Raw genomic sequence first — 20,958 nt, forward strand, 5'->3', positions numbered from 1 at the left:
TTATCTAAATAAAATATGTTCTCACTTCTATTTTACGTTTAATTTTTTCTTGAAAATATGTCTATCAATATTTTGAATCAAGAATTAAAAGATCATTTAATTAATAGCGATATTTCTCGAGAAGACGCTGTTTTATTTTTAGGTAAGCAAATATACTTGATTGTTCTTATTTTCAAAACACTATTGTTTAGAATACACTTTCCAGTTAAATTAGATATATTTTAGCGTTTTTAAATAAAATGCTAGTCATTTAAATTATTTTTCAAGAGAAATTTAGTAAAATTGAACGTATATAATGTGGATGATAATGGAATATTTAAAAAATCTGATTCCCTGCTAGAATCTTTGTCAAAGTATGTGGTAATATATTAAACTAAACTAAACTCAGCAGCGCGACAGCCCAAGAGGGCCAAGGCCTACTGTGCCCATCTCAGTTTTCATGACCTTGGGCTCTGGGGTGCAGGAGCAGATGTTCCGGTCAGGTGGTCAGCCGAACGCGGAACCCCCAGTGTTTAGTTCCCAAGCATGCTTGGTGCTTGGTAATATATTAGATCTGTAAAATTTTTAGAATTTTTTTAGACCTCATACTAAAATTTCAACTTTTTATTTTAATATAATGGATTTATATCTATGCTTCAGTTTTCCTGGTTGTATTAATGTATTTTGGTAGAAGAATTTTTTGGATTATTAATTTCATATCATTCTATACTTTTTTTATGAAAGCTATTTTAGAAATAATCTATAGTTCATATAATCTATACTTGCTGTTTTTTATATTACTTTCCATTAATAAAGTTGACTATCTTTAATTTATGAAAGTTTACATTTGAAAGATTCATCCATTCAAATCTGTATTTTAAGATATTCTATTCTAAATATTTAAAAGCTAATTTTCTTATACCTCTTATCAGCATACAATGTGTTATATATCTGACCAGTTATTTTATTATTAATAATAGGTTCTTTGTACATATATGTGTATATCTGTGGTTTCTATTGAATATGTGGTCCCTGACAGTTCCTTCGAAATTCATCTATGGTCAAACTTGATCTAACATGTATTTCCATATGATAAAATTGATTATTGATCCACTTTAAAAGTGAAAAATGAAGTAACCGAAATACCTAAATGAATACAAAAATAAAGTTTTTCACAATTTCAAATTTTGTTTTATTGCATATTTTAAAATATTAGTTTCTTTATTGTTTAAAAATACTTTCTTTTTATTGAAATGGAACATTTATTGTCGTTTGTCGAAGTTAAAAATTGAAACGTAGCAGTTTAAAATTCATTTTAATTCGTTGAAGTTGACCGAGTGCAAATAAGAAATTTAATGTCATTAAGTAATTTAAAATTGATTGTCTATTTATCCTTTTGGGCGAATTTTTAATTACCAGCACTTTATAATGACTACGGATGTAAACTTCTAGTATGCAACCGGGAAAATAGCAGATCCAATTTTTTATTAATTGTACTCAATTTCCTTTTATTTCATCTGGATCTTAAAACTGCTGGCAAGAAAATATTGGGTTGGCAACTAAGTATTGTCTTTTTTATTTTATTTTAACATTCCGCATGTCATTAAATGTTTTGATGCTTTTTGCGCAATGTTATGGATTTTCATTTTATTTTATAACCGGCGTTGAAACAGTCGATCCAATTTCCGAACAAATTTCGAGTTCTAAGTTCAGGACTAGCAATGCTTAACTCCGTAGCCTTGTGATTCTGAATCTAACCCAGGAGACAAGGGAACTCCTGGATAAAGTATTGGGAGAAACTTGTCTACGTGGAAGGCATTTTGATGGAACTAATCCCGCTTTTGCCTCACATGGAGTAAAAAACTATGAAAACCTCGAACTGTCAACCCGACGGCAAAAGGATTCTAACCTATGATCCGTCTACCACGGAGGGTATTTTATGTCAGCACTGTGGTCGATGCGAACCGGGAACAGAAGTCGTACCAAGCAGCCTCCGCTAATATTCGAACCTTGATCACTTCAGTGGAAGGATAAAGATCTATCCCCTGAGCCACCATGACTCAATGTTTCAGATTGCATTTTATAACCAGCGTTGAACATCTGGGCCGATTCGGAGTTTACGACTATCACTGTAGCGTTGTAATTTTAAAGCCATGCCATCAGACAAGGAAGCTCCTGGATCAAGCATTGGGACAAACTAGCCTAAAATTACGAAAATATAAAAAGTACATTTGTTATGCTTATGATGAAGCCTTGTATATTTTCTTAGCTGATGCTGATCGCTTAAAAATTAAGCAAAGCGAACGATATAGTTCACTCTTTTTTACACTTTGTAAACAGTTAGGTGAAAGAGACGTTATACACCTACAAAGGCTCGCATAATGAGGAATATTTTTTATCTCTTTGTTATGGTGGGTAAAAAAGGTCTATTTTGGAAGCAAAGTCTTAATAATGATCATCTAAACAATGTCTAACGGCATAGCTTTTTGTTTCAATCATCTAAAGTATTTTTAAAGATATTCTAATATTTATTTTATTTTCTAAAATAATTAAAGAGAAAAAAAAATATATTGCTTGCATCAGTAATATTGTTGCAGTATTCAAAAAACGAAATTCACACTGAATTAAATAATTTTTAATGAATTATAAGTTAAATTTTTAGTAATTATGTTGACATTTTAAATAATAAAATAAACAGAGTCACAATGTGAGAAACAAATCTGTAAAATATAAATAAATAATTATAAATTATTTATTTATAAATAAATAAAAATAATTTGACTGTCTCGAAAAAAAAACTAAGAAAAATATATATGTCATATTAGTTTCCCAAAAGAGGCCCTTGAATAAAACATTTTTAATTTTCAAATGATTCTGAACACTCAAGTAAAGTAAGCCCAGGGATTGTTTCAGCTGCAATTCTCTGAATTACAATCCTTGTTTCTGTTCTGTACTGTTATCTACGAATGGAAAAAGAAAAATTCTGGATCTAAAATTTTAACTATAATAAAAAAAAGAAATCTGTATCATATTAGTGTCCCACGAAACAGGCTTTTAAATGAAACATTTTTAATTTTTAAATGGTTCTAAACGCTAAACTGAAACGAATATAACAAATAAGCTCTGAAATTATTGCTTCAGCTGCAATACTTTGAATTACATACCTTATATTTTGTGTTCTGTTCTTATCTACGAATGGATTAAAAAAAACTTGTATCTTAAGATAAAACTATAAAAAAAATCTGGTCCATATTAGATCCCCCAGAAAAGTTCTTAAAAAAAGCATTTTTAATTTCTAAAACTATTCTAAACACTAGAGAAGAATATCACAAGTAAACTTTGAGATCATTATTTCAGCTGCAACACTTTGAGTTATAAAAACTGTTTTTGATCTGTGTTCTTATCTACTAATGGATAGAAAAACTGGATCTAATAATAAAATTATTAAAAAAACCTGCATCCTTATTTTTCCCAGTAAGGCCCTTAAAATGATGATATATGAATTTTTGAAATAAATGAATTTTTTAATGAGTTTAAAAGCTAAATAAGAATATCTTCAATAAGCCCTGAGATTATTGTTTCAGCTACAATTCTCGCTTTTGCTCCTTGTTTTTACTTACGAATGGATAGGGAAAAAAACTTGGATCTAAACATAAAACTATAAAAAAATATGTTTGTATCAGATAAGTTCTATCAAAAAATTCCTTAAATAAAATATTTTTAACTTTTAAATGATTCTGCCTTGAAATGATTCACAAAGAAATTTTTACAGAAAATATATTTATTTAAAAAGAGTGAGAAAGTACAAAAAGATATGTTATAACAAGAGCCAATAGCACCATTAATGAAAAGTATATTAAGAAAAGATTAAAGCATATAAAAATTAATATCAGCAATAACAAAATTCAGCAACTTGATCCATTAACTCAATAGTCAATTCCAAGATTTAACGACCTTGACGCATTTTCATAACACGTTCTTTGCTGAATGCCCTTTTCAAAATGAAACTATAAAAAAACAATATTTTATTAATATAGTTTAATTTGCTATAATACATACATTTTATCATTTTGCAGTTATAGGCCTAATGAAGACTAGACTTAAGAAGATAATAAAAGACTAAAATTATAGGATTTTCCTTTTTTCTTGAAAAAGAAACATTTTCAAAATCTGTTTTCAAACATATTTATTTACAAAATGAATTAACCAGTTTTTTTTATGTAAATTGTGAATTTTCAACTTTAAACAGATGATTTCATACAAAGGTTATATTGAATTATACTTTGCAGTGACAAACTCTCGAACCAGGAAAATTATCTAAAATCAATAGTCTCAATATTACTTCATAAATGGAATATTATTGACTAATAACAGCCACGATGGCTCAGTGGTTAAGGCACTGCGAGATCATTGAAAAGAACTGGGATTTGATCCCAATCAATCAGAATTTTCAAGAAAAAAAATCAGAGAAGAATCTGCTTGGTGAAACAAAGCGAATTTAAGATAGAGGGTGCGTTTCTTGTTTTTAAGTGGCACTATTTATGGCAAGAATATATCTTCAGCCACTCACATGTCCCAGCCATTTTAAAGGATGGACCCATTTATTCCGCCATTCATTCATCCTTGGGTTGTAATTTTGAATGAACCCGGTAACAATCAATCTCCAATTCAGTGCCCCCAGAGGTATTGATTTGTTACAGAAACAAGGTAACTTTGTGACTTGACAGATTCAATGTGAATCAATCACCATTAACTACACGGGAGTCTTCGGTTGATGGGGATCAAACGCCCTACCAACCAGGCTATCCCGAACTTCAAGTTTTCTTCCTACATTTATTAAAAAACTTGCCAAATATGACTTAATGCATAATCACATAAATTACAAAAGAGTGTACAAATTTGAAGCAATAATTATTTTCACTCACAATAATTAAAAACTGAATAACTAAGTTCTTTTTTTAGTTAAATATTATTTTATACTATATCTTCTGATATCAAAATAAATCATGATGAATTGAAATTTTCTTCTTAAGTTTTTCATGCAATAACATCTGATAAGTTTGATTGTATACATCTCAGAAATCAAAATAATTTTTTACTGAAAAATATGCCAAAAAAATATCATGTGCTAAAAACATTTACAAGTAACATGACTTTCTTGAAATTTTCTTCTTAAGTTTTCATGCAATAACACCTGATAAATTTGATTGTATACATCTCAGAAATCAAAATAATTTTTTACTGAAAAATATGCCAAAAAAATATTATGTGCTAAAAACATTTACAAGTAACATGACTTTCTTTAAGTGTTATTATATAACAAAATTAGAAAAATAATTCTTACAAACTATGCATAAAGAGCAAAATTTTATGTGCAATTGATGAATATGTCAAAGCAATGTTTACTGAATTACAGGTCAGCCACCTACTTTCTATAAAAGGACGGAATGTATTGAGCCAAATAGAGCACTACTAACAGAGGTTGAAAAGTAATCCAACATTCATCTAATTTGTTTGCAATTGCTGTGACCATCAACTCACTACAACGTTCCGTTTTCATTTTCTTGTCAGAAGACTGTTGTACATGACCATATACCTAAAATGAGAATATAAATTAAATATTTATGACAAATTTTTTATAAACATTGAATTTAAATAATAAAAAATTGCTTAGTAAATTAAAGATCACCAACATAATAAATAAAATAAATACTGCTTCATAAAAAATAATTAAATAATCATTAGTTTAATAAATCAATTATGCCTCATTGAATAGCATGAGTATTATAGAATAATAAAAAACTTATCCATGTTGTTTATTCTCAAAAATTTAAAATAGAGAATAATTTACATGGTAAATGAATAAATCTTTTAAAATAAATTAAGATAATAAAATATAAAATAAAATAAATAATAAAAATATAAAATAAAATAATTATGGAATAATGACTATTTTATAATATTTTAAAAATTACTTACTAACTAGTTATACTTAGTAAATAATTATAACTTTAGCAATTAAAAACTTTTCAATAATTAAAATATTAATTCGGTATTAAATATATAAATTCAGGGTATATAATTCTCCACAGATTAACATGGAAGTAAAGTCAGTTTTTTCTCTTTCATAAACATATTACTTCTATAACATTTTTTGTATAGTTTCATTAATTATATTTTCGTATTAATTAATTAAAGATTGTTAATGAACCAATTTAGAAAAAAGACTTTGCAAGTTCTAAGTTGTTCATCTCTGCTATAAGGATTCTATCTACGCCAAGGCAAAATAAATTGATTTAGCTCATTATAACTTCTAACACAAATAACTAATATCATCTAACTAAAATCATTACACTTTTACAAAAAACTTAAAGAAAATTTATGACATCATAATTAACCTGGGAGTAGATTTTACAGAGTGAATCTGCAGCATTATCTTCACAAATCCAAATTTACATGTGACCTCAATGCAATCAGACAGAAATAATCACTGTAAAAATTTAGCTAAATCTAACAAACATGCAACAAAATTACGCAAATATAAGGTCTTTATAAATTATACAAAAAATAAGGAGTAAAGCCCCCTGCTTGCAGCAGCTCACCAACCCCCTATGATTGGTTGGCAATAATTGTTTTGTTTAGCATAAAACTGTTTTTTCAATGAAAGTTCAAATATTTCGTTTGCAATATATGTAATATCAAGAATTCTGTTTGCTTGCAAACCACTTTCCTCATCCAACATTCATTTCTTTAAATTAAATGTTCATTTTGAGTTAAATTTGACAGATAAATAGTATAAAAGATCTTGTATGATTCCTCAATGATTCTATTACAACCTATTAGTGGACATAAATAATTTTGCTTAGTAATCATTTTTCTTAAAAATAACAATCAAAATTAAAAAAAATATTATTATAACTAATTTGGTGAGTTTCTAAAAGTAATTTAATACTTTCGCTTATCAAACAGGTTTATATATTGAATGTTATTTGTGCATACAGTACATTGAGCATGAAGTTGATCATTAAGTTCCAAATCATTTAACAAATCCCTTTAACAGTTATTTATAATAGCATATTAATGTAATTTACACCAAAAATAATAATTATAAAGCGGTTCACAAGTTTAGACATTGATTCAAATAAGTTTGTAGCATAATAAGTTAATATTATAGAATTACGTTATAATAATAAAGAAACGCCTCTTTCAGTTTTATACTCTAAATTTAGAGATCAATCAAAATCAAAGCATAATAACAGCAGAGTAAAATTTAAAAAAATATTACAGGAAAGTATCTTTAAATTTAGGATATAAAAATATTTCACAGAAAAACGATACCTTTATGATTTTAATTAATTTTATGCTAATGACCACCAAAAAAATATGGAACTTAATATGGGAAAAACTGGAATCCACCTATGGTTATAGTGGATGGGGTATGCAGCAATGGCTTTGATTATCGAAGGGATGGTATCATTAAATAGTTCTAGCTGAATGCTGTGGTGTACTTTCTTTTCCTATTTTTCTGGATGACAAATAACTCTGATTTCTAACCATTTACATAGAATTTCCATTTTAAACACCAGTTTTCATTGCTGTAAATTTTTCCCCAAAGTTTGGATCCATATTCTCAATTACCCTTTTTAAATTAAATGAAAAAAAAACTTACATTTAAAATGGTTAAATAAGTTAAGCAAGTTCCCTAAATTTTTCATTTAAAATTTAGAAGATTTTAAATCTATTACAGTTTGGGACAAAAAAATTCTGTAACATTTCTACTTGTTATTTCTTTTTTAAATGTAGATAAAATATTGGGATTTTTAGAACTCTGATCCTACCATGTGATGTTTTGACCAATAAAAATTTACCGACAACAGTGGAAAATTCTGATATAATCATTAGATAATTCTATGTAGTTAGAAATTATATGTTGTTTAAATTAATGTTGAATTTCATACAAAAATACTAAAAAATAGAATAAATTCCTATACATTGAAACCTGTAAATGAGAAATAGAAAACATTCATTACGTTTTATTCTTTCGAACCAGATTTTTAATTTTTATTAAAAACAGTTAAGAGATGTTTTAAAAAAGCAGTCTTAGAAATTTTCAATAATTTTTTGCTGTTTTTTTAAAAATAAAAACAAAAACTAAAATGAATAATAATCTGCAGATGCTGTAACAATCTGCATAGCTGCAGTAATATGCACAGCTGCAATAATCTGCACATCAATAATAATCACCATACTCAAAAATATTAGCAAGCTGTTAAAAAAAATCAAAATCTTAAAGTGCATAACATGAAACATACAAATATTAATTTTAAAAATTTATTTATAAAAATTTGAATAAACCTAACATTTAAAACATGGTATATTATTTTTTTTTTAAATGCTTTTCATAGTTATTTGTTTTAATGAAATATGCTTACTGAAACATTAAATGATTAAGCTTGATATTTTTTGAGTATAGCACAATCAAACATATTCCTGTAGAGAAAAACTCAGTAAACATTTATAAAAGAATGTTTTAATCTGCTTTAAAAATTGGTAACATCAACTCTAAAAAAAAAAGTTATACATGTTTCACAAAAAAATGTCATATCCAAAAATATAAATAACCAATGAAAATAAAGTAATAACCATAATTGCTAATTGTATATAATGCAGTTTAATGAATTTTTTTTAAAAAAAAAGCATCTTTAGTTTAATTAAAATAGCTTTTCCCTATTTTAATTATAAATAATAATAAATTTCAAAATTTTGGAACATGTTTCAGCATTGGCGTTTAAATTGCAGATTATCTAGATAAAAAAAAATCTAATCAAAGTCTGTAAAACTAATACAAATTTTATTTATGCATTGTTTATATGTTCCTCAAGAAACATTGCTAAGAACGGAGCAAAAAAGTTTTTTCAAAAGAATCTATTCCTACTTCTCCTACTTTCCCGGTAACACATCTGTCAGTTATACGTGAAAATACAGGCCCAGGACAAGCTATAGTAACCTGTATATTTTCATGAATCAGTTCAGTCCTCAAACATTCAAAATAGCCCTGAAATTATTGAAAAAGAATTTATCAGACATTATAATATATATATAGTTAACATAAATTTAACTTTTCATAATTAAATTTCATATTTCATACTCAGTTTCATTACAATGAAGGAAAACAGAATTAAGATTCAATTTCACTAATTTTCAAACATAATCATTTAACTACAGTAGAACTAAATTATCCAATACCTTCAAGACCCTAGTATGTCACAGAAAATTGAAATAATTGGAGGACCTTTCAATTCAAAATTTAAGTTTATAAGCATTAAATGTGAATGAAGTTACTTGAAATAAGTAGTAGCTGTAATAAAGTTTAAAAAGAAACAACTGAGTTTTATTTTTCTATCATTAAACAAATTAACATAGATATATCCATAAATAAATTGTTAACTGTCATTCATGTAGAAATAAAAATCATTGATACATTTTTGTTTTTCTGAAGCCAATTCCCCAATTCGCCGTTACAAAAGTAAATGGTTAACAACATCTGTAATATCGATGAAACATAGGTCAGAACCCTTTTAATGCAATTCTGAAGGGATATCAGATAACCAGGCGTAGGATGATCAGATTTCAATGGTACTTCATACATTTTACAGGTTTAAAATTTAGAATAAAATACAATACAGTAGAATATCATACTTTTAAAACACTCTGTTAGCATGAATAAATATATTCAGTTTTATGAAAAGATATGTTAAAATCAGGTTCAAATTGAAGCAATAAAATGATTTCATTTTTCCATTAAGTGTATTGATTAAAGATGTACCTCATTTCATTTTAGAAAGGATTTTGAAATGCACATTCATTGCTAAAATATAGTTTTTAAGTTATTCTATAATGTGGAAAAGTTTAAAAAAAAGCTAATATGCATTAAGAAAAGAAACAGAATTTTTTAATACTTTAGCACTAAGGAACAATAGCTTTAAATTTGAAACAAGAATTATATTTACAAAGAAAACTTCTTCAATTAGTTAATAAAATTATTAGTAAACTATAAAGTGTCATTTATAGGCAAAGAAACATAACATGTTCTGATGAATAAATAACACAATTCAAAAACTAAAGTAGAACAATACTTACATGCATTGCATGTTTTGACCCAGTATAAGCAGAAGAATATGGTGCTCCTAAAAAATAAAATTTGTATTTTAATGAAATGGCTTTACACTTTTCAAGATAGACAAAAAAATTTATTATGTAAAGTTACTGTTTTCTAATAAAAACTTTAAATAACATGTATGTTACTTATAAGCTACTGTTGTAAGTCACAGTATATTATTATGAAATATAATACTGAAAACAATTTAAATACATAATATTTCATTCAAAGACCTATAATTAATAATGAGAAAAGAAATGTGAGAACATAAAAAGCTTTATAGAATTTTTTTCTGTAAAAAATCATTTTGTTTGAAAATAAAAATCTCATCTTCACTTTTAAATACTGGTATGTGTAAAACATATTGAAAATTTTTCCTGAATATAAGTAATCTAAAAACAAGAATGTGAATCTCGTAAAAATTTGTTGTTGTTGCTAAACTCGGAATCGTCTAGCAGCACTAGATGACTCCCATGAATCCGAACACCTCCAAAAAGTCCATAAAAAGACTGGAGTCTCGCAGGACCTCATCTTTACCGAACCCCAAACAAGTCAGAATATGTAAAATTTAAAAAATCATTTTAACACATTCCTTAAAAAATATCTAAATGTATAATATTTAAATAAAACATTGCTTTGCAACACTCATCATGTAGCAATATATTTAGCTTCAAAATAATCTTTAAAGATATTTCCCACATTGGTATAGTCTATTTGCTATAACTTGAATTATAATTTACTTGAAGTTCAAGCTGCTTCCTCAGAATACTTTTAATGTTCATCCAGTATTCAATGTAGCAGTATTCAAATTCATCATCCTTCATTAATATTCAGAATAAAAGCAAAAATTGCATATAAAGAGCAAACATGCTAGNCAAAATAATATATTACCGAAAAATATTATATTTTTATTTGTATCTTCATAATTTTGTGCAAAGTACACTTGTTGTTTTTAAAGCTAAATTATTTTTATCAACAAGTTCTTTTCTCCCAAGTTTTTTGTAGTCCCCTGAATTTCGTAGGCCCTAGGTACGTGCCTAGTGTGCCTATAGGTTAATCCGGCCCTGCTCATCATGTAGCAATATATTTAGCTTCAAAATAATCTTTAAAGATATTTCCCACATTGGTATAGTCTATTTGCTATAACTTGAAGTATAATTTACTTGAAGCACAACAACTCGAATTTACTAAAAATACAATAACTGAAAAATGCCCTAATTTGACTTTATGATATCTTGAACGTTTTATATTTAATTTCATCTTAATTAATCTTGATTTACTCACTTTTGACTTAGTTTTGACTATCTATTATAGCTGAAAAAAGAAATGACTTATTACCTTTCGTCTTGCAATTGATCTACAATGCGTAAAATCATTGATACCTTAAATAAACTATAGTCTAATGATCAGATTTCTATATGCTAGAAACCAAACTTAATGTTTTAAGGACCTAACTTGAAATATACTAATTAGTTAGTGCAGATGATATTTTACACTACAAAATCAGACACAAAAATATACTTTATTTGAATAAACATTCAAATAGGAGCTGCAATCTGGAAAATATGGTCCCAATAATTTAGGCATGAAGAGCATCAAATGTTTGAGTACCTTAATGTTACTTTCACTTTTTGCAAATTTCACCATATTTTCAGAATTAATGATAAAATTTTGCCCACTATTACAAAACTTGCTTGTCCAAAGACAATTCCAAAAAATTATAAATATTTGTTATTTTCTATCACTCAATTTATTAATAATCAAAAACATTTTGAATTGTATGGTTGCAGCTTGTTTATCGGAAATCCATGTAAAAAATTATTTTTATAATTATTTATTATTTAATTTACTAATGGTCAAAAACATTTTGAATTGTAAGGTTGCAACTAGTTTATCCAAAGATTTAAATGTTAAAATTTCTATGTATCCATGTAAAAAGTTTTTTTTTTTATAATTATTTATTATTTTTCATCATTCAATTTACCAATAGTCTGAAACAGTTTGAATTGTAAGGTATATAAATTTTTACAACAATTTAATCTATTGTCAAAAACTAAAACTAATGGTAAATGCAACTTTTGATAGATTAATAGTTTTCATCAATCTTAATCTTATCAGCATTAACTTATCACAAACTGTCTGCTCTATAATGAGTGAAACACTTTTTCAACTGCAATATAGTTGTTCAAACTCACCCTTAAAAGTTTAATGTTTCCCTCCTCAGGCAATGTTAAATTTATTTCTTTAGCAGAAAATCAGTCAGATTTGCTCCTGCTATATGTAAAAGATACATGGCCCTCCAACTATTACTGTGTTCATTATATTTTTCATTGAAGTAAATTATTCAGAGTTCCCACTCTTTTAACAAAGCAAAAATTAAACACTTCTAAAGGCCTTTTTTTTTAAAAAAAAATTAAGTACTTTTTTGAAAAATTAAGGACTTTAACAAGGCTTGCCAAAAGTACCAGGCAATTTTTGCAAACCTGGGTTAAACTTTTTTTTAAAAACATTTTCAGATTGTTAAAAGTTAACGTCACTCAGATTGTAAAAGTTAACATATGAAACCAACCTGCATTCCATTTTTAATGATTTCATTGAAATTGAATTGTAAAATTAAGTTCAGAAATTAAGATTTGCATTTTTTTTTCATGTATATTTTTTTACAAAAAGTAAATTAAGAAATTTGGCAAAAACATTGAAAAAATTATTATAAGTTTTAATATTTCGCTACTAGACCAGCAAATGTGTTATATTTACTTTTATGATGAACATTAACAAAATTATTTCCAGCTAAACTTGTTATTAATAATTAACTTGACATAATGTTACTAAACATTCTGGTGAAAAGCAGAAGCTAATTTTAAAGCAACTAAAAATTGAAAAAAAAATTAAAAACAGTACATTAAGTTGCAATAAAATGATTATTAAAATCTAAGGATCTTTTAGTTGACTATATTTAAATTTTTAAGTAACAATCTGCTTATCCTTAAGAAATAAAAATATTAGCATAACAATCTAAAACTTAAAAAAAAATTGTACATTGCAATTAAACAAATTCTAAATAGTTACCAAATAATTTACCGTTCTTGCTAGAAGCTAATCATGCTTTCTTATTCAGTACTCAGGAAAAAATATTAAAAGTATTTTTGAAAAAAACTTGAGGTTTTCGTCAAAAAAACAATAAACCCCAGGTTTTTGATGCAAAACCTAGGTAGGCAAGGATTTTTCAAACCCTGTTTTTTACAGATCTGTTCAATTTTTAATACAATCATGAATTTTAAAAAATTTTATGCTTTCTATAAATTTACAGCTACTTATTAAACATTGAAATATTAAACAAATTTATTTAATTCTTTAAGATTTTAGGAAAGAGTTATCGTTATGGATTCTAGTTCAAAAAATTTTCTGATACTTCTTTTCTTAGCATTTTACTTAATTCCTATGAGCAGATGCGTAAAAAGAAGAACTGAATTTCTTGAATTCTCTCAATTTTGAAGGTTTGTAGGGATCTTCTACTATGTACCTTAAAACTGCCCCCCCCCCCCGTAAAAAAGCACTATCACTTCCTAGTGCACTATCCCCCTTGTCCACACTATTCTTTTTTTTAGAATGCTTCACTCTCCTCATAGAGTATCTTTCTAAGCAAAAGACAGAATATATTAATGAAAGAACCAATATATTAATGAGCGGACCAATATATTAATGAAAGGACATGCCTGCAGCCCCCCCCCCTCACACACACACACACATTACTTTTTATCTCTCTAAAATGCTTCACCCTCGATGCATGATCTAATTCTAAGTGATAAAAGAACGACATTTTGTTTTAAAAAATTGTTCCTGTCAGATATAGTGATGCTAAAAAATTTAAGACTTTAAAAAACCTTGTACCAAAATTAAGTACTTTTAAGGGCCCTTATTTTCGGGGGGGGGAATTAAACAGTTTTTAAGGACTTTTAAGAACCGTGGGAGCCCTGTTATTTGATTTGTTCAAGCTGCTTCCTCAGAATACTTTTAATGTTCATCCAGTATTCAATGTAGCAGTATTCAAATTTATCATCCTTCATTAATATTCAGAATAAAAGCAAAAATTGCATATAAAGAGCAAACATGCTAGTCATATGTTAGATTTGCGCTATTTCAGTAAAAAAAAAACTTACAATCATAAAATAGGGTTGGATAATTAAATTAAGTGTTTGATTTTATGATGCCTAACACTGACATAAACAACTTATAAAAAACACTGTCTTTTATTTTAAAGTCACAAATAGTCATGCAAAATGTACAGCTTTTTCTTAAATTCGTTTCATAATAAATTAATGTATGGAAACAAAGTAAAAATAAAAATTATCATACCAATTTTTCCAGCCATACTACTGGTAGCTACTATGTGACCTTTTTTCCGCTCTAAAAAGTGTTTCAGCACTTTTCTTGTGAGATTAACAGCTCCAAAAACATTAACATTGAACAAATTTATATCAACTTCAATGTCAGTAGTTCCAAAGTCTGCTCTTTGAGAAACCCCAGCATTATTAATTAAAATATCAATCTGTAATTAATAAGATTTTAATGTATATTAATAAGTTATTAAATTTGCTACAGAATATATTGAAATTCAACAATTGAACTCTAATGACTTTTAAATAGTCTAATATTTTGAAGTAATTTTTATGAACAACTAGTTCTATATTCTCTTTCAAAACTTATTACACAAAAACAATTGATATTTAATAGATATATATCACAAACAAGGCTATAAAATGGAGAGAATAATTTATTGTCTAAAATTGGGAAAGGACACATAAAAATTGACATAGATGCAGTTTAAAAATCCTAATTAATGTAAGATATTTGCACATATTTATGTCTCATTTAATTTCTATGTTTTCCTAATATTTTCAAATAAGACATGAAATTAGGCATACGATTCCAAGGTTTATGCCACATGCAGCTCAAAAAAGTATATGGATCATTACATAATATTTAACTAGTTATTTCTTGAACATAACTAAACTCTAATAATATTTTTTTTTAAAAAATGCTAGTTTAATTTCAGAATGTAGAGTAGTAAGAATGGAGAATGATAGCTGAGGGAATACATAATGCAATACAAATGATTTTTTTCTTTTTTCTTTTTTTTGTATTTTCCTTGAAAATACAAAATAAAAGGTATAATAGACTGAAAAAAGTACAAACATGTAAAAATTTAACTGCGAAATCATGAGAAATGAGTACTGTGAAATGGCACAGAGCTGAAATATATAGCAAAACAATAATTTCATTATTAACGACCAACTTAAACAACAGGCATTTTCTTATAACGTACAAAGCCGGTTTGCCATACTTTAAAAAGATTATAAGTAAAGAATTTTTTTATGAAATCTGGTGCATAATTAATATTTTGGAAAATAAAAATGGAAAGAATATTTTTTCTTGGTCAATAAATCTTTATGTATTTAATATACTTTATATACTTAATAAAACTGAAATTAACTAAATATTATTAAAAAATTATATAATTTGGTAAATTATAAAGAGAAACAAATATATTAAAATTTATTTTGATTAACAAATGAAAGAAATGCTAATATTGTTTACACAAAAAGAATTTTTTTAAAAATGAAATGGTAATTTGCTTTGTACAGATCCTTCAAATAAACAGATACAAGCATAATAGAATAATTAGTACATACAGTTTTAATGGACAAGAATGACATGAAAACTGTATATTTGAAGCTTTAAATAGTAGTAGATTTAAATTATTTGTACATAAAATTATACTAAGATAAGCAAATAGCTATTCATATCAGCATGCTTATTGGATTAACTGTAAAATGATTGAATTTCAGAAAATATGTTACATACAGTGTAACATTTTTTATTACATTAATACATAATAATACAAAGGTCCTTTTTTTTATAATAAATTTGCCTTTGAAAACAGCAAGTACAAATTGGTACGGAAATTAAACAAATTAAAATTGCGTTTTTAAATGATAAAGTAAACTGTTTTAGTGCATGAATTTAACGTGAACATGAATTTAGATTAGATTTCTATAAATTAAATGACACTGATATAAATTAAAAGCATATTTGATATAAATTTTAAAAAAAATTTTAAAAGATCTATTTAAAAAAGGCATACATTTTGCTTATAAAATGTCAACTCACACTAAAACGAGAAAAAAGCATATAAAAATAATCAAAAAAGTACCCTGCAACATTTAAAATTATTATTAATAATCAAATAACAAGTTTTATATGTTATATATTTCAATATCCATATTTATGGTATTTATCCTATATGCTAACATTTCTGGTATTTATCTCATATACTAATAGTATTTACCACTATTGCCTCATAATTACCATGTGTCAACTTTAATTCCTATTTACATACAACATTCTGTTAAACCAATAAATTTCTCTAATTGATTTGACTTTCATAGGTGCATATTGTCAAAATTCAACAAGTCATAAAAAAAAATAAAAAAATTTCATGCCAGTTACTACTCAATAATGAAAGTTTTAATAAATAGATTTAAACAACAAATACTCTTATGTTTAATCATCTGAGCACATCACCCAAGTTACAAGATTGGTTTTTTAAGAGGATTTCATTTCTGATAAGAAAGTCTGTATAGTATTAAAAAAAAGATATATCAGAATACAATTATAGCTCCAATAAAAATTGTCAAAAAATAAAAAAGAATTTAAACTTTTTAGGGTCTAAAATTTATACATCAATTACCTCCCATTTTCTACTGTGATACTTCTAAAAAATATTAAAAAATGAAATCTACAATAGATTTCCCAGAGAATTTCCAAACTTCCTAAAAATTTAAAGTTAAAATTTCAAATGGCAGAATTGCAAGCCAGTGAGAAATAAATATTGCTCCAAACTTTGAATAGTTTTAGCATTTAACTATAAAATAGTTGGTAAATTATAACTCACTTGACCAAAATGTTCTAGTACTTTTGAAACGCATTCTTCATGTTGTGCAAAATCTTGAATTGAAAATGGAACTAATAAAACATCATCTTCTGAACATTTGGAAAATTCTGAAATGTAACAAACATAAAGAACTGTAAAAAAATATAAATATGTTGTTTACATATTTCCAATATACTATTTGTTTTATGGTATATAAAGTACTTCTTTACAGTTTGTAAAAAGGTGTTAGATTCCATTTTTTGTTGTATACAGTTTCAAAACAGTACATATAAATAAACATTCCCCAATGGTAGAAACTGCTTAAGATGAAAAATTTATTTAAATCTATTTATTAAATAAATATAATTCATATTATTCAAAACACAATGCATACATATAAATAAAAGTAAGCAATTTCTAATTGTAATATATTGCTTTCTAACAATCAGCAACCATTAATTAACATTCTGCTTCACAATAAACCTTTTGATTAATATGTTTCAGGTATATCCCTTGATTCATTAAAATTGTATCTAAATTCAAGAATATCTAATTAAAGTCATTCAGCACATTTACTCATGACAAAAATAAGCTATTCAGCTCTGTTTTTGTTTGCCAACTGTAGAATATCATAGCATTCTACAGTTGGCAAACAAAAACAAAGCATATTTATTGAAATTTTTTTCTCACTCTAAGAAATTTCTTTTATTAATTTTGACTTCCTGTACAGTTTATAGAGAAGGCGTCTCGTTGTTTCATTTTAAAAAAACTCAGCGAAAAAAAAAGCTTGCATTGATATGGCGTAAGCGACATGTTAGGTTTACCACATTGCATTATCCAACCAAACACTTTCTACTTTTTCTTAAAAGACAGCTGGCAGAAAAGCTCCTCTTTTCCATAGATTGCAACGAGAACCGGGTTTGCATGAGAACTTACTTTTTTAAAAGTATTTTGTGAAACTACCGTTTTCCTAAAGTTGAATTTGTGAAGGTTAGCTGAATTTGTGAAACGGTAGTAAATTTACCCTGGATAGAACCCAGATAACCCACACAAAGATGATTGTGCCTAAATTTTAATTCTCTAATCTAGATCATTCTTTTAAATTTAAAGGACTGTTAGTTTCCAATAACACTGAAAACTATCATTACTATCTAGTAGAACAAGAAAAAAAAATGAGTATTATTTGGTGCAAATTAGTCTGAGTACTACCTAAATGCTGAAAACTATAATTGTCAAACAAATTCAGTAGGGAGAAAATTAATGGTTGCAAAAAAAAGGTAATTGAAAAGATTACAATCAAGCTCCGGGGACATTTTAGAAAAAAATTGAGTCTGTTGACAAACTCTTCACGGAATTTATTATCATGAAAAAGAACTCTTCATGAAGTAATTTATCATTAAAACAAAAATTTTATAACAAAAACGGTTCCTTTTACTAAACGGTACTCTACTAATAACAGCTCTAACTCATATTTTTTAAACAAAAACTCTTTGAAAGACATACTTTTTTCCCCAAAACCAAAACCTTATTTTCACTTATTCGCAAAATTATGAATACATTTTTCACAATACGGACCTTTCACAAAATGTTTGAACCCATCACTTGCTTCTAAAATTTTTTTTAAAAATCTGGTTCATATTTTAACAAATTCACAAAAATCATGAGAAGATTTTTCCCAACTTCACGAAAATCGACCGTTCACAAAAGTCTGGAATAAACCCTTAAGTTATTAAGTTATAAAAACTTTTAAGTTTTAACTTTTATGGCAGTTTTAAACTTTTCCATCGTGTTTGATTTTGTCTGAAAGTACAGAAAACTAAAAGATATAACTGTCAATCAATTAATTATAGAAAAAACTATTAAATTATGATATTAACCAAGACAATGTTTTTTCACATTTTGCAGTCTTTCAACATTAACACCAGATAATGCAAGCCTAGCATTTCTCTTCACAAGACTGTAAGCTAAATACTCCCCTATGCCACTTGAAGCTCCAGTTATCCAGACAACATCCTTCCCAAAATCTAAAAATGACAATTAAATCAAATTTTGTTATAAATTTAACAATTAAGAAAAAAGAAAAACATGATCATAACATAAAGAAACATAGCAACCAGAAACTGTGAATATAAAAGCTAATTTAGGAATAAGTTAGAAGTTACGAATCAGGCAATCAAATAAGATCTGTTGACATTCTAATTTTAAAAAATTTAATTTAAAACGATTCTATGACTATTATGTGATTCAGTACAACTGAATTTCAAAATATAAATGAAATTCTACGCACAAACAGAAAGCTAGTAAAATTATAGCAATTTTCATAAATTTTCAAATGTTAATGAATTACTGGATAGATTATTCCCATTCACTTTAGATAATTTAGGTCAGTAATAATTAATTCATTTTAATAAAACAATTTTATCCTACAGTGAGATTTAGGGGCAAATCATAAAAAATAAGAAGTCTGCAGCTTCTACATGTCTACATTCAGTAGTGTGAAAATTTTTGAACCAAACCTGTATATTAATTAATTTAACCTAAATTTTTAAAGAAAGAAAAAAGTAATTTTGTAATTAAACTTAATTGATACAAAAAAATATGTTAAATGTGTTTCAATGCATCAAAAATTTGGTAAAACATGAACATTTGAAGAAATATATTAAAACTGTGTATGAATAAAAATGTTCAAAAATTCAGTTTTCTATAATTTGATAGGTATGGACATCATAAAATTTAAGAAAAAAAATTCTAGTATGAACATCATAAGAATTTAATAAAGTATTTTTCGAATATTTTCAAAGAGTAACTGAAAAAATGGAATTTCAAAAACTCTTATTTTGCATCATAAAACAAGATGTGCTAAAACTTTTTATTCGATGCATTTAATTCATTAGCGCAATGGACTCTTTCTAATGATGATTACATTACTGTGGTACGTTAGTCAGCATTATTAATGCGTTATTTGTCACGTCTACAGCAAAAAATTATAACCGTACTTTAATAGTAAAATAGTAGCATACTTGTATCAAAAAGAAAACGATATCTTTACTATTAAATTTCTCGTATTAAGGTATAATTTAAAAATGAACAAACCTTTTGGCGAATAAAATGTATGGTAAAATAAAAGAGTTAAATCAGCATCGGCAAAAAGCATAAAAAATGCAAAAAGTAAAATAAATATACAAATTATAATTAATATGATATCCATTTGGCTAACGTTGGAAGTTTCCAAAACCGTTTAAAAAAAAACAGGGTAATTAAAAAAGCCAAGTAAACCTATCATGCTACTAATTAACTGACTGATAAAGTCTATTGTTTATTCACTTCCTGCTACAGGTTATCTTGACAAAATAAATGCTTCAGGCAGACCAAACAAGCAAAGAAAAAAATCATACAACAGCAATTTTATAAACCATTTTGTTGCGACAGGTTTCTAAAATACCACTTTTTTACGCTTAAACCTAAACAGTAAGGACTATTCTTACTGACAGCAATTTTTCACATGTGAAAATATCACATTTGATAATTGAACCAGATTGGTCGAAATTATTTACCCACGAAAAACTTGCCAATCACGTTTTTGTTCGCACGAAAAAAATTTTATTTTTATTTCTCTAATTAGTTTGGTTTTTGGTGAAGTCTCATTTTCTTCGTCAGTTTGTAAGAGCATTCTCAATGCTCATTACATTATTGAAGTGAATTATTTCTCGATATTTTTTACATTTAGGTTCACAATGCTTGAATACGCCCTCTAGCGGGAAAGATATTTTCAGGCTTCTATTTATTAAATTTTCATTTAGTTCTATCAGAATCATAGGTAGAGCAGGACGCTTTTTTTTCAGCAGCAAATAAGAAGCAAAATTTCAATAAGGAAAAGGCAGAAAAA

General features: G+C 26.6%; 1 protein-coding gene across 1 annotated transcript; it reads right to left on the bottom strand.

The window, feature by feature from the left end:
- Positions 1-3,742: 3,742 nt before the first annotated feature.
- Positions 3,743-20,506, bottom strand: LOC107436322 (dehydrogenase/reductase SDR family member 7). Its single transcript, XM_016047984.4, has 8 exons — positions 20,166-20,506; positions 18,950-19,096; positions 17,094-17,200; positions 14,495-14,687; positions 10,120-10,166; positions 8,915-9,034; positions 5,409-5,575; positions 3,743-3,986 (listed from the first exon to the last, which is right to left on the bottom strand). The coding sequence occupies exons 1-8, from the start codon at positions 20,278-20,280 to the stop codon at positions 3,926-3,928; spliced, it is 957 nt and encodes a 318-aa protein (XP_015903470.1). The 5' UTR covers positions 20,281-20,506; the 3' UTR covers positions 3,743-3,925.
- Positions 20,507-20,958: the final 452 nt, after the last annotated feature.

Source organism: Parasteatoda tepidariorum, chromosome 8 (genome assembly GCF_043381705.1).
Source record: "Parasteatoda tepidariorum isolate YZ-2023 chromosome 8, CAS_Ptep_4.0, whole genome shotgun sequence".
Taxonomy (NCBI): domain Eukaryota; kingdom Metazoa; phylum Arthropoda; class Arachnida; order Araneae; family Theridiidae; genus Parasteatoda; species Parasteatoda tepidariorum.